This window comes from Patagioenas fasciata, chromosome 12 (genome assembly GCF_037038585.1).
Source record: "Patagioenas fasciata isolate bPatFas1 chromosome 12, bPatFas1.hap1, whole genome shotgun sequence".
Lineage (NCBI taxonomy): Eukaryota > Metazoa > Chordata > Aves > Columbiformes > Columbidae > Patagioenas > Patagioenas fasciata.
The window spans coordinates 1,221,212-1,236,366 of record NC_092531.1 but is presented as its reverse complement, the minus strand read 5'-3'; the positions used below and the strand labels follow the sequence as shown (position 1 = coordinate 1,236,366).

General features: G+C 53.7%; 1 protein-coding gene across 1 annotated transcript in view; it reads right to left on the bottom strand.

Moving 5' to 3' along the window:
* Positions 1-6,712: 6,712 nt before the first annotated feature.
* LOC136115767 (dynein axonemal heavy chain 9-like) overlaps positions 6,713-15,155 on the bottom strand; it is a gene marked incomplete at its 5' end in the record, with an annotated part of 46,342 nt that continues 37,899 nt past the window's right edge. Inside the window, 3 exons of the mRNA XM_071813686.1 lie at positions 6,713-7,150; positions 7,893-8,093; positions 11,300-11,419. Coding sequence (XP_071669787.1) covers positions 6,836-7,150; positions 7,893-8,093; positions 11,300-11,419 — 636 coding nt within the window. The remainder of the gene's footprint in view (positions 7,151-7,892; positions 8,094-11,299; positions 11,420-15,155) is intronic.

Here is a 15,155-nt window from a genome sequence, read left to right as displayed (position 1 = left end):
TGCACATGTACCAGTACAGAAATGGAATTCTATACTTACTAGCCATTGGTGGGGTAACTTATTTGGGGGAGCCTGGTGGAAGAAAATAGGCTTCATGATAGTATGTGCATTTCTGGGTTTCCTGTTTCTGCCACGTATGACCCCGTGCTTTGTTCGGTTAATACATTCAGTAGTCCAAGCCATGCAAATCTCAGGCACGCCTATAGATCCTGAAATGGCAGCAAAAGGAACGGGGTATAAACTAATGATTTTAAAAGATAACACCAAACTGGACCTGGCCATCGCACTGGGAAGAAGAAACCCAAAAGGAAAGCGCTAGGAACTGCAGTGAGCGGGGTCACCACGCCAAAGAGCGCGAGCTCCCGCTGCAGCCCAACAGATGCCATTGCTGCCGGGGCACCAGCCACCCGGTCATCAGCTGCCCCAGAAGAGCAACACGAATGTTTTGTTCAACATGAGAATTTGTTTGTTCTTTGAGGGAGAAAGATAAGTCTTCTCCTGTCGAAGCAGCCTTCTTACTTGTGGTCCGAGAAAAGGTTAAATAGGGAATCATCACGTTAGTACAAGAATTTACTAACCTTCCCAAAAAGGGGGGAACTGACAGAGGGAACTAACTAACTAACCCATTATGTTAAGAAAAAACAGAACCTCGTCGAATGCCAAGGTAAGAGGTTTTACAGCACCTAGATGTAAACTTGAGAAGACGACATAACGAAGATTTACAGCAAAAGGGGGAACCGGTCTGATTTCAATCGACTTGGCAGCTTGGGTTCCAGTCCACTCAACATAATGAGCCAAAGGTAAAGAGGTCACTGTGACGAGGCTGAAGGAGCCTTCATCCAAAGACCCCTCCTCAAGACCACCAGATGGCACTGCGCAGGTGCAACAGGGAGGGGTCAAGGAGGAGACTACGGAAATGATCACCTGGGACTCATTTTAAGAAGAAGCGGGAAAGGTTACGAATATGTAGAGGCGTTCCTGGGGTCATTATGAATACGTAACACCTTCCTGTATTTAAACACACCTCATATTGTTACAAGTTGCGCATGAACGGTGGAACGATCCCCCTTGCGCCCGACGTCAAAATGAACATACCTGCTTTATAACCTTGTGAGTTGGGAAGTTTTATGACTTTACAGGTTGTAAAGTTGTTTCCGCTCACCATCACGGCCAGAGAGTCCTGCAGCCCCGGCGCAGCTCTGAAGCGAGAAACAACAGATGTAGAAGGCAACCCCAGCTCCTGCAGCATCCTTTTCTTACTCCTGCAGTATCCTTTTCTTACTCCTGCAGTATCCTTTTCTTACTCCTGCAGTGATTACCGCCCCTTAAGGGGTGGGGAGGAGGAGGAGATCCCTTCGGTACCTGCAGTCTGCTGGTTCACTGCTGGGGCGCAGTGCTAGGGGCGGGAAATATGAAAATAAACCGGAGCAGCAGCGCTCCTGGGGCGGGGGGTGTTCCCTGCAGAGCATCCCCCCGGGAGCCGTGCCTCGGCTCAGCCCGACCCAAACCCGCCCCACGCCCACCCGGAGGAACCTCAGGAACCAGGGGACAAGTGACCCCACGATGGGGGTGGCCGGGCAGAGAACGGGTTCCCTCTGGCTGGGAAAGGGGGGGTTGAGCTGAGGGGGAACGGGAGGTTTGGAAAAGGGGAAGGGGGTTCCCTGGCAGGCAGCGAGGCTGCAGGGGGGGTCCCGTCCCCTCACCCAGCCATGCGAGCTCCGCCAGGGGCTGGAGCGCCGCTCCCCGCGGCCGCCGTCCTGTCCGCGCGAGAGACCGCCCCGCCGCCATCTCTAGTGAGGGCACAGCGGCCGCGCTCTCCCCGCCCCGCCACAGACACCTCATCAGCCACCGCCCCAACGGTGCCGGTACCCGAGGAGGAGGACTCGAAGGACATTTACTCCCCCTCCTCGGCGGGGTGTGCCGCCCGCTTCCCAAGAGCGGCTCCCAGAGCGACCAGCTCCCCTCCTCCCCGGCGGCACGATGCACGGCCTCAGTGCGGCGGCTTCACTGCCCGCGCCGAAGATGGCGGCGCGACGGGAGCGGGAAAGCGTGAGGCGTTGCAGGCGTCAGGCCCGGCCCAGGAGCCCCCAGCCGCTCCTGCTCCCACGCACCCCCCCCGTTTGCTTTACATTTGTGTATCGTATATAAATGCAGGGACAAGGAGCAGCGGCACGGAGCAGGCTGCTGGGTACGAGGTGTTCCCTCAGCACACACACCCACACCCCCCCGTCCCGGGCCGGGCCGCTCCGCACGAAACGGAAGGTGAAGGAAAAACAAAAACTAAAGGCACAGAGGCGTCCCGGCTGAAGCCGAGCTGTGCTCATCTACCCTTTGAATGACAATTCCAAAGGCACATCACCACTCACGAAAGCTGGCGGCTCCGCAGGGTCCCCAGCAGACACAACCACCGGCCGGCGGGGCGGGGGGGGCTCTGCCCGGGGAGCTCCTGCAGGGTCCGCAGTCTGAGGACAACGCTCCGCCCGCAGCCCCGCACCGAAACCGCCGGAAGGTCCCACAGCCTCCTTGTCAAGCCCAAGGGAATCAGAGCTGGGCCCGTATACGGTCAGTGCTGCAGAAGCTTCCCTGCTCCCAGGCGTTTCACTAAACGAGGGCCCCGTCTGTCAGCCGAGGGCTGTGGGCGTGACCAGAGCGCCCATCAACCGGAAGTGCCGGGCGCTTTCCTGCGGCTGCAAAGTGCTGCGACATGGGGCTGTGGGCCCCCCGGGGCGGGGCGCGGAGCTGCTGCGTCCCCCCAGTTCTGGGTCCCCCGACCCAGAGCAAAGCGCTCCCCTCCTCCGGCTGCCGACAGTCAGCCCGGCTTCTTGCACAGCCCCCTGGTTACCCCCTCAGCCCGTCCCCCCAGTTAGTCCCAGGGGGTGTTTCTGAAGCCCGTGGACACCTCAGCCCCACCCGGGGTGCAGGATGGGCCTTTGCTGGCTCTGCCCTGGTGCCCACCGGTTTGCTGCCAGTGCTCCCTCTGGGGGGGCCCTGGGTACCACCGGATCCACCTGGGCACCCCCAAAGTGCCTTTTTAGCGCTTATTTTTCTCCTGAAAAGCAAACACAGCGGGGCTTTCTGCCATCCTGCCCCAGGGACCCCCACTCAGACCGCACCGGCGCTTGGTTGCCCATCACCATTTATTGCAGCCGCTGCCTGCTCAGCGCCCGGGGCGGTGGGACCGGGGCCGGGACCCCTGTCCTGCCCGGCTGTCAGGGAGTGATTCACTGCGGGGGGGCTGGATGGGTGGCAGCAGACTCGGTGCCAGGGTGAAGCGCCTGGGAGACGGGACTGGTTGGTGCAGCAGCACGGCCGAGAGCAGCGAGGAGGGGGTGCCTGGGGGCAAGGGGCAGGGTCAGCCACAGACACCCACAAACAGGGTCCTTCCCCCACCCTGAAGCACGCAGGCTGTTGTCCCACACTGCCAGAACCACCCCCCATGTCCCCCCAGCTCCCTCCAGCTCCACCACAAGGAGCGGCTGCCCCAGCAGCCCGTGCTGCCCCCACATCCCAGCCCAGACCCCAGACCCCCGTCCCGCCCTGCCCAGCTGCGGGCACAGACCCGTCCCCCCAGACAGCAGGGTGTCCTCTGCCCCCCGGTGCCCTGACAGGGCCATACCTGGCCGGCTCCTCGAGGTCGTGGTGTCTGGGGTGGCCCTTGGCGTTGTGGGCAGCTGAGAGCCCCCCATCATGGAGAGCTGCTCGTCCTGCCGGTTCCCATCAGTGCCGTCCTGGCCCGACAGCTGCATCGCGTCCTTCTGGGAAGGGGAGAGCGTGTGACCCAAACACGGGGCCCCGTTCCGCATCCCCCAGCAACCCTCCCCCAGCCAGCTCTCCCTGGAGAAACTGAGGCACGGATGGATCCCCCCGCAAGCTCAGCATCCCCCTCCCCACCTCCGTCATCCCTACCTTGTTGGGGCTGCGGGCGCCGGATGGGGACGGCCGTGGGGTGCTGGGCGGTTGGGGCTGGAAGCGCGGGGGCGTGAGGGTGTGTGGGCCCCCGCAGCTCCGCGGAACAGTGGGGTACCTGCACTCGCCCGTCCGCTCCCTGTGGGACAGGACACGGGGTGCTCAGTGCCCGGCAGGTGGCACCCCATGTGTCACTCGACGCCAGGGAGGGGTCGGGGACAGTTACTCACGGTCCAGGCGCCAGCGTGTGGAGGGGCCGGTCGCAGGACAGGCAATGGAAACCAGGCAGCAGCTGCCTGGAGAGGGGAGAAAAGGGCTGGGGAGCTCCTGGGGGGCACAGCCCCACCTGCACACCGTCCCCTGCCACAAAAAGCCTCTGCACCCACCCCCCAAGATTGGTTCGGGAGGGCTCCTCCCACACGTGCCCCCTCATTGTGCCCCCTCCATCGCTGGGAAGCTGCAGCTGGCAGGAGCACAAGGCACAGCCACTTGCTCAGCATCCCCAGGGGCGCTGCCCACTCGGCTCCCACGCCAGGGTACCACAGCGGCACGAGCTGGGACAGCCAGCAGGAACAGGGCCGGCACTGCGGGTTACAGCCACCCACCTTGATGTCCTTCTGCTCCTGCTGGCCATCCTGCTGGAGGTTTCCAAGGGCCGAGCTGAACTTCTCATAGTCCTTTTGGAGCTGCATGATGCTGGCCTGGAGGCACTTGAGCTGCTCGTCCTGCTGCAGGGACTCAGAGGACAAGGCGGTGCTGAGCCGGGGGGTGGCTGCCCCGCGGGGACAGACCCAGGGTATTTTGGCTGGTGGCCGCGGGCTCTCAGTGCAAGCAGGACATTTGCTCCAAGGCTTTAACTCCCTTCCACGCTGCTGACTCCCACAAGCCAATTAGGGGGGCAGCGAGGGGCTCCCCCACGTTACAGCAAAGCAGAAATGTTGCTTTTTCCATGCGAGCCACGGAACCTGACACACCAATGGGAGGTTCACAGAGTTCGCTTTATTGTCGGACCGGGCTGGCTTTATAGCAAGGCTGCCCTGTCCACGCGCCTTACAACAACGTGATTGGTTGTAACTCGTGCTATACAATAACACGATAGGCTGCATGTACTGGCCAGCGCTCTGCACGCGTGTGTTCAGCGATTGCTCACTCATTATTACCTTCTAATGGTGCTCCTTCAGTTTCTTTTGCATCTGGCTTCACCTCTCAGCCAGGCTGGGGACAACCCCATCCCCCCGGGGCAGGGGGGGGCTCTGCCACTACAAATGTCTGTTGGAAGCTTGGCTCCTGGATGATTTCTGCACCTCTGACCTTTGCAGAGAGATGTCTCAGGCTGTGTCACAGCAGGGTGGTTGAAGTGGAACAGAAACAAGATCCTTTGGAGTTCTCTGGTATTGCAAGAGTACAGAGCAGCGAGACATCCAGCCCTTCCATTTCTGGCTCTTGACCTAATGTTTCTCTTTTGGGCCAGGCTGAGAAATCTTTGGAAAGGCAAGAAACTGCCTCCCCAGGTTAATCTCCTTTAATGCTCGAAGCCCTGAAATCTTGATATATTTGTTCACTGATAGCAGCCTTCTGTTCTCAGACTTTCCTGGAGGATGCATTAGCCGAATCCACTGCTCTGGGCTCAGGACAGGAAAAACCACTGGAGAGAAGGGAGCAAGTATGTGATCAATGGTCTCTTTGATGCACAAATCTGTAAGCTTATGTCATTGGGTCTTTGGTGCATTCAAATGTCCTCCCTAACAGACTCTGAGCCCAGCCTGAACTCCACAGTGGGACTCCAGAGCCATTTTTAGGCCTCTTGTTTTGCATTCGTCATGTCAGCCCTCGCCATGAACAGCCAAATGCTTGGTGCAACCGCCCTGGCTGGTTCATCCTTCACCTCTATCCATTCTCCACACCTTCCCAACATCTTGAGGGGGAAGGTGAGTTTTAGTACGCAGCACATGGCTGTGCAGCAAAACCCACATCTGTAGATGTGCTGGGTGGGGTGGTGGAAAATCTCTGAAGCTCTTCCAAAGCACCGGCCCCCCTGCTGTGACGTCCCTCTTCAACATCTCAGAGCTCAGTCTGGCTGGAAGGTCCCAATGTGAACACCAGTACTAATCCTTATTTGAAGCTCCACTCCTGTCCCGGCCTGCTCTCCCTATTTTGCCTGCTTTGCTGGGACACCGTCTCCTGCAACCAGAATCCCACCTGCCAGAAAAGGCACCCCACGGCCTCTGGGGTGAAGATGCTCTGATGCTTCCAACCCTCCCAGGAAACGGAGGGACACTTCAAAATCTTTGGTTATTTTAATAGTATGAAAGGGACTCAACAACTGGGCAGGACAAAACAGCTAGAAAGGTTCTGAAACTTCACTGACGTAACACAACATCCCTAGGGCTCTTTGCCCTCCTCTTGCCCTTAGTGCTCGCGCTTAGCTGCTCGCCGGTGGCTCTCCATGCCCTTCCGTTTCACCTCCGTAACGATGCCTCTGAGGTCCAGGATAGACTGCTGAATCTAAGGTAGGGAAGAGAGATGGTAGAGGTCACAGCAGGGCTGGGAACAGGAGGCAGAGAGGAGCCCATTGGCCCTTTTGGAGTGCAAATTTCACCAACCAAAGTGAGCAGGAGGATGAAGGCAATTGCCCTGCTGGATCTGCACCACCACAATGGTGGTCCCTGGTGGGACTCAACTCCTGCAGCCTGGACTATCCAGGAAGGGAATTTGGCAAGGCCCCCTCAGAGTGATGCAAAGGGAACAGAGGCCAGCAGAGCTGCGCGCGTTTCTACACATTCACGTGCGTTGGTACAGCCCAGATGACCACCAGTTGGGTCACTGTTGGACTTGTTTTAAGCCCTGACATAACCTGCTCCAGACCTGGTCTGTCATTTGTCATTCTGCAGCCCCCTGCTGCAGGGATGAAATGAGGCATCTCCTCCAATTACAAAGTCTGCCACTGTGCCTTGCCATGACCCTGTGGCTTCACCCAGCCAGGCCTTGGAGATCTTCCCCTGCCCATCCCGCAGTTCCTCACCCAGAAGCGGACATCACTTTGAGCCTGCGCAAAACGTCGTTGGAGCTGCTCCAGCTCATTTTGGCACTGCAGGATCCCAGCTGCTTTCTCTGCCTCGTACTGATCCAGGAGCACCTTGGCTTGCTCCATCATTTCCCTGTCCTTCTCTTGGGACTGCTGCAGGTCCTTGCGCGTCCTCACCAGCAGCTTGTAGCGGGAAATGACGTCCTGGATGTCCTCAAACTGCAGCACAAGGATCCTGGGTTTAGTAACGCCCCTGCCCTCCCCTCATGACTGCAAGTCTCGTGCTGTTTGGCACCCTGTCCTGAACAGGGACAACACCTCCCCCAGCTGAAAGATTTCCCCTCTTGGCGAGCCTGCTGCCCCAGTTGGTTTGCGAGCGTCGCCACATTCCCTGTTTGATGGCCCCATTGTGCCGGTCCCAGAGCTGCCACTGCCAGCAGCAAGGGGAGATGTCGTACCACCCCCCAGTGCTCTGATAGGAAACAAAGCACAAGTGCAGCTGCCAGGGCCAAGTCACCCAGCCATGGGAGTGGGGCAGCCAGGCCGGAGGAGTGCGAGCGATGCAGGGAGGGACGCCCGCACACCCTTGAGAAGGGCTCAGCTTTCCCGACAGCTGCCTGGGCTCCCATTCTTGGGCAGCTTGGCCCTCCTCCCAAACCATCCATGTCACGTGAAACAGGGACACAAAGGGGTCCCCATGCCCCTCAGCTCTGTGCTGTTCCCCCTTCTAACACTTTTTCTTGGGTTTTCTCAAGCTTTTGTCTCCTTTTCTGCTTTTCCTCCCCTCACTCTGGTCCCCTTGGCTCACCTGGCTTGCAGGGAACCTCCTCCCATCCCACCTGAGGTCTCTGGGTTTGACCAAGTGTCATGATTTCCCTGGACTTGCCTTATCTCCTCCAGGTTTAACATCCACATACAGCCCTCCCTGAGGCCATGATCTGTCTCTCATGTCCAAACTCACCTGTGGGGAGATCTTCACCACATCCTCCAGGTAGTTTTTGAAGATGGAGTGCTTCTGCACTTGGCTGCTGAGCTTCTGGTGTTCCTTTTTCAGGGCTTCGAGTTTCTTCTTAGCCCTCAAAAGCTCCATCTCCTTTTGTGTTTTCTCCTCTCTTTCTCTCACGGCTTTCTTCAGAGCTTGGACTCGCAGCTGATCGTCTTCCTAGTGATGTTTCCCCCACCAATACACACACACACAGAAGGAAAGGAAGGCAAGGGCAGATGGAGCTGGGTCACCCAGCAGCACTGGGAGGAGATACACTCACAGGGGACAGAGCAGTGCTGCAGCACCCCGGGAACATCTTCCACATCTTTCCACACAAGCAGAGCTGTGGAGCCCTGTGTGTCCTTGTCTGCAGTGGCTGTGCTGCTCTGGCTGAAAACGAGTTCATTTCCTTCCTGCAGTTAGAAACCTTTCTTTATCACAGCTAGCACGCTCATTATTTGGAAGGCATCCAAATGCACCCAAAGCATTTCAAGATGAAAGAAACCTGTGAGCATCCCCAGGTCATGAGCAAGGGAAAGAACACGTTTCAGAGCCAATATATTCCTATTGCTTCACTGAGGTTATACCGCCCATGACACAAACTCCGTGCTGTCAGACCACAGACTAGTGCAGAGATCATTGCTAAAAATGCAGTTGCAACCAAAGAAAGATTTTCTAAAACTTGATTCCTATGTCTTATCTTGATTTCAGAATTGAAATAGTTGCTTTTAAAGGAAATTATCAAACTTAAAAAAAATCATGTAGGAAGATACATCACAGGTGACAATCTGTCACTACAGTGGTACTAATCAAGGTGAAATTAAGCCGTATTCAGTGTAAAGCACACACACACATATTTATATGAAAAGAATTGCAACCATCATTTCTATGTTTCTTTTTAATGAAATATTTTCTTCTATTTTGTGGTTCTTCTATGTGAGCCACAATCTACCTCCATGTCACACGTTCAATGTGATTTTGTTAGTCTGCAGAAAGACACAGGGCAATACTCATCCTTCAAAATCTCCCCGGAAACATCAATGGCTCTTTCAAAAGAAAAAGCTACTTTCCTGTTTTAATTAAATGCTTCAGAAGCATTCAGCGAGATTTAACCTGAAGAACATGAAAGCATAAAACTCCTTCAGCGGTTGCATAAAACAGATCTAAATCGGCACAGGAAGGGACTTTTCTGCTGTTTGTCTTTGACCCCGGATATCTGAGCATCTCAGAGTCCCAAACGCATTTGTCAGCAAAGCAGCCGCCTGTGCCGCAGCCGGGCTGCACGCGGCTCTTCCAACGCAGGCACACAGATATTCAAGATGAAGGGTCTTTTTTCCGAAGTTTCCCAGTACCCAAGCATGCAGCAGGTGAACTCCGCACTTTTGGGGAACACTTTCCTGCCCTTTTTCATGTGTCTGTGAAAACTCACCCGAAATCTAAACAGTTCTGAAAATCCAGGCTAAAGCAATTTGCTGAAGGTCACTTAAGAAGGTCTGAGAGTACGAAATGTGGAACAGAGCACAACTCTGCATGTCCAAAGCAAAAAGCTTAACCATTTGACTTCTATATTTATCACTGCATGCTACATTGGGATAGATGCAAACAGATATTTTACTTTATATACAGATTACAGCCAATCAGAGAATCCTGCATCACTTCTAGACATACCTTTGTACTGGGATGCAGCTGCCACCAGCTCCACCAGCAGTAGCAGCTTCAACAACACAGAGACCAACCTGCATCCCTGAAGATGGGCAGAGCAGGCAGGATGGTCTCCTGGAGATACAGGCCGAGTCTCTTGGGAAAGAGAGCGGTTCAAACACAGCATCTCCCCTGCCGCTGGGAGGAAGAGCAGCACGGCCGCTTGCCTTTCAGGGCTGCTGCAGGCCCAGGCTGCAGGTCACAAAGCAGGGGCCACACGTTTCAGTGAGTTTTGCCAGGTCACAGGACAGGCTCGGCAGCTGTGCACATATCCCTCACCCAAAACAGGGCACGGGAGGAGCTCTGCACATGAAGAGCTGCAATGTGGGAACGCAACTGCCTAAGTCCAGACCTCCACCTGCATCTTCCCTGCAGGTCTAGCATGTCAGATATTTTAAAAACATGGAAAAATTGGGGCTTTCCATTGAGATTATATCAATGTGTTCAGTTTTTGGCCCCTCACACCAAGAAAGGCCTTGAGGTGCTGGAGAGAGTTGAGAGAAGGGAGCGGAGCTGGTGAGGGGCTGGAGCACAAGTGTGATGGGAGCAGCTGAGGGACCTGGGGGTTCAGCTGGAGAACAGGAGGTGAGGGGAGACCTTCTGATCTCTGAACTGCCTGAAAGGAGCTTGGAGCCTGGGGTTCGGGCTCTGCTCCCCAGGAACAAGCGATGGGATGAGAGGAAACGGCCTCAAGTTGCGCCAGGGGAGGCTGAGGTTGGATCTGGGGAACAATTTCTTCCCCAAAGGGCTGTGGGGCATTGGAACAGGCTGCCCAGGGCAGTGCTGGAGTCACCATCCCTGGAGGGGTTGAATAGATGGAGATGACACTCTCAGGGACATGGGGCAGTGCCAGGGTGGGTTAACTGTTCGACTTGATGATCTTGAGGGGCTCTTTCAACCAAATGATTCTGTGATTCTATGATAATGGTGCCTTTGTGTGCAAGAGGGGGAGCTTGAGTCAGCAGAATCAGCTGCTAGAACCAGCTCCAACACCACCGCCTGGCAGGGCAGAGCTCAAGCACCAGTCAGTCTCCTGCAGCCCTGTTCCATTGCTCAGAGGAAGAACTGGCTCGCTCGGAGCTGACAGCCAGTGCGGAAGCCAAAATGCAAAGCATTAAGGGCAATTAAGGCACTGGATGTGAGCTGGGGCTCCAGCTAGTGTGAACAGAAGCCATCATCTCTCAGTGTCTTATCTGTGAAGTAGTGACAAGGGCATTGCCCCTGCAGAGGACTAGGAGGCTGCGTATTTTGAAGATACAATAGACTGCAATGCATAGCGATGGACTGATAATGGAGACATGCGCTGCTTTTTTAGAGCTTTTCACTATTAACTTTTCATAATTTCTAAACCTGCAAAGCTACTGGCATATTCCTGTCTTTTTTTTTTTAATGATACGATTTTTGAGTAATATAGTTTTGGCTCATCAGTACTTGATCAAGCTTTTAAGTAACAAAAAGGAGATGAGACCTGTGAAGAGGGTATAGCAATATGAGCAGTGCCTACCCTGATGTATGAAAACAGCCAATGCAAAATCATTTTCATTACTGAAACTTGCTGCAGTGCAGGAGACATATTCCAAAAAAATGAGAGGATGTAACGTGCTGTGCGCACGTGGTTCGCATCTCAGCAGCACCTGGTACCTCCCATTCATGCCACCAGAGCTGCATCTGCTGACACTCACCAGTCGATTCGCAAGAGCAATGGTACACGCTGTCGCTTCGGCTTCTTGCTGACACTTGAGTTTGTCGGAAGTGGCCTTCTCAAACTTGGCTGTGAGCTTCCTCAGGTTCTCGTTGAGGCGCTGTACATGAGAAAAGAAAATAAAAGGAGAAAATCACAGCACAGTTTTAAGGCAAACCCTTCTGGAGAGATACTCCCCCTGCGGCAGCAGGAGCAGCGCGGAGCAGCCGGGTCCTGGGTTACATTGTGTGCTTGGAACTCACACCCTCAGCGCAGGGCACAGGCGAAGAACCTGCAAAACTAATGTATTTGGTGTGAATTTAAACTGGGAAAAGGGGTCCTTATGGCCAAGCACCTATGAGTGGTGCTATAGCTATGAACAGGGCAGCTAAGAAAACCAAGTCTTTTGTTCTCTGATGCTGCAGCCCCTCTGGTCTCGGTCCAGTCCTTGAGGCTCTGCTGAGTTGCGCGCAGAACCCCAAGGGGCTCCTGGGGCTTGAACCATCGCCAGAACACACCTCCTGTGCCCTCTTTCTAGAAAGGACTATGACATAGAAGTCAATAAAGTGATCCTGCTCCTAAAGCTGCCTGAGCTGCCTTGGACACTGTGACAGAGGAGCGCAAGCAGCTCCAGGTGGGACCATCTCACGTGCAGGCCGGCTGCAAAGTGTTTGAGGGCTGGGAAGGGGCAGAAGCTCCCAAAGCACCTGGAGCCCCCCACACTGTCCCTTTGCTTGGCCAGAGCTGCTCACACTCAGGTCTAAAACAAATCAAGGGCTCCCACAAGCACTTGGAGCATCTCACTTCTGGTAAGAGAGGCAGAAGTAATAATAGATTTTATCTCCACCCAGTGCAAACTGCTTAAGGATAAACTGCTCGTAAATCACTCTAACGCTGTTTGAGCTACGCTAGAAACAAACCTGAAAATAAAAAAGGATTCTATTCTATTCTATTCTATTCTATTCTATTCTATTCTATTCTATTCTATTCTATTCTATTCTATTCTATTCTATTCTATTCTATTCTATTCTATTCTATTCTATTCTATTCTATTCCATTCCATTCCATTCCATTCCATTCCATTCCATTCCAGTATCTGCAGCTCTCCAGGATACTGGAAAACACAAAGCGCTCCCTCCTTGACCTGTCTTGGAATTAATAACACAAAAAGTTTCTGTCCCTGCAGGTACATGAATGTGTGTGCATACGTACACTCCTATATATAAAACCCCATTACACAAGCACAATCTGATACATGAGCGTGAGCTGTGAGAACAGGTCAGAGCTGCAATGCCCACCAGACCCACTCTGCAGTAACACACAAACACATCTGTGTGCAGCTGGGAGGACAGCTCTCACTTCTATATCTACCCTCCCCAGATTTGTAGTGACCTTACTTCCCAGGCAAAGTGATAAGTATTTTTGAAAATCCAAATAGTCTCATTTATTCCTAAAAATAGATATGCGGCAGCTCAGGGCCCTGTTGTGAGCAGGTATGAATCAGCCTCACGTCAATGAAGGTATCCAAGATATCACAGTTTGATAAGCAGGGATATCCCTACAGATCCAGCCCTGCGCCGAGCAGTGTGTCATTACCCATCTGCAGAGGGGAAAACTCACCTAAACCAATCAGTTTTGCAAGTGCATGCTGGTGAGGCACCAGTAATCCCCCCAAAGATTGGGGGGATTGCCACTTCCTTAACCAAATCCCACTTCTTCAAAAAAAGAAAGAAGAGAAAAAGCTCAGACATTAAAAGCTTCAGAAACAAGAACCATAAAGGGATAAAAAAATGTTTCCCAGTGCTGTATTTCACATCTGAGATGGGAGAATTAGAGGCTAAATAGCTCTAAATCCAGCCCTGCTCCAGGTGCTGTGCCCACCTCTGCAGCAGGAAGGGGCTACTGGAGGAATCTGCAGCCTTTTCTTTAATATTTTTAGTTAAAAAGTGTAGTAAGCATTTTAAGAAGCCTAGGAGGCATCAAAAGAGCTATATATTTTCTAAAACGAAGATGGAACAGATGAGTCCTCGCACGAGCTGGGCTGCAGGAACAGCGCTGCCCCTCTCTAAGTGCACATCTCAAAGCCGCATATTTCAACACAGAACTGTCAGCCCAGCTGACAACACATGTTGATTTTTAAAGGGGATTTTGCACACACTGTGGTGTCAGTACGAAGGCACAGACACACAGGATCCTTCACTCATGAAGGAGGATGCCAGATCCACAGCATGTTAAGAAAAGGCAGGTTTCGGGGCACATGCTCCAAAATAAGTCAATATTTTTACTTACTTGTCAATATTTTTTACGTATTTTGATTTTATTGACTTATTTGTCTGGGTTTTTTGTGGGGTTTTTTTGCTGTCTGCAGTGCTGGTCCAGCTCTGGGTCCTCAGCACAGGACACACATGGACCTGCTGGAGCGGGGCCAGAGAAGCCACAGGAATGATCCGAGGCTGGAACAGCTCTGCTGGGAGGACAGGTGAGAGAGCTGGGGGGTTCAGCTGGAGAAGAGAAGCTCCGGGGAGACCTTAGTGTGGCCTTTTCATACGTCAATGGGGTTGATAAGAAAGATGGGGACAGACTTTTGAGCAGGGCCTGTTGCGATAGGACAAGGGGTGATGGTTTAAACTAAAGGAGGGAGATTCAGGCTGGACATGAGGAAGAAATTGTTGCCCTGAGGGTGGTGAGAGCCTGGCCCAGCTTGGCCAGAGAGGTGGTGGATGAACCATCCCTGGAGACATCCCAGGCCAGGCTGGGTAAAGATGTCCCTGCTGCGCTGCCTTTTTTCTTTTTTTTTTTTTAATTAGCAAAAAACTAAATAAGGATGATGCACAAGATTTGCCATCAGGGAGCTGTGCAGGGACAAACTTTTAGCCTCGTACTTCAGCAGTCGTCATCCTGCAAAAAACGCCCATCATCGGGGACTGAGCGCAGGGAGCCAGCCCAGCACATGCTGTGAGTGCTCTGAATGAGCCTCCGGTTCCTCTTCCCCCCCAGGAACACACTGGTTTGAGACAATGAGTGTCCTGAGGACCCAGGTGTAGAGGTAAATTACGTTTTGAAAAACTAGGTGGGAATAATAAGAATTATTAATTAGCCTTTCTTTCAAGGTGTAAGCAAGGCTGGCGAAGAACAGATGAAATGTAGAAAGCAGCAGTAAAAAAAAATCTTTGGATTCCCACTCCACACGTGAGCACAGAGAAGCAGTTTGCTCCAAAGTGGAGGATTTCTCCCCAGGCAGTGACCAGTGTGACAAGTCATGGAATCCCAGAATGTCAGGGGTTGAAGGGACCTGGAAAGCTCATCCAGTGCAATCCCCCCATGGAGCAGGAACACCCAGCTGAGGTTCCACAGGAAGGGGTCCAGGCGGGTTTGAATGTCTGCAGAGAAGGAGACTCCACAACCTCCCTGGGCAGCCTGGGCCAGGCTCTGCCACCCTCACCAGGAAGAAGTTTCTTCTCGTATTTAAGTGGAACCTCCTGTGTTCCAGTTTGCACCCATTCCCCCTTGTCCTGTCGCTGGCTGTCACCCAGAAGAGCCTGGCTCCATCCTCCTGACACTTCCCCTTTCCATATTGATCCCCATGAATGAGTCCCCCCTCAGTCTCCTCTTCTCCAGCTCCAGAGCCCCAGCTCCCTCAGCCTTTCCTCACACGGGAGATGCTCCACTCCCTCCAGCATCTTGGTGGCTGCGCTGGGCTCTCTGCAGCAGTTCCCTGTCCTTCTGGAACTGAGGGGCCACAACTGGACACAATATTCCAGGTGTGGTCTCCCCAGGGCAGAGTAGAGGGGCAGGAGAACCTCTCTGACCTACTGACCACCCCCTTCTAACCCACCCCAGGTACCATTGGCCTTCCT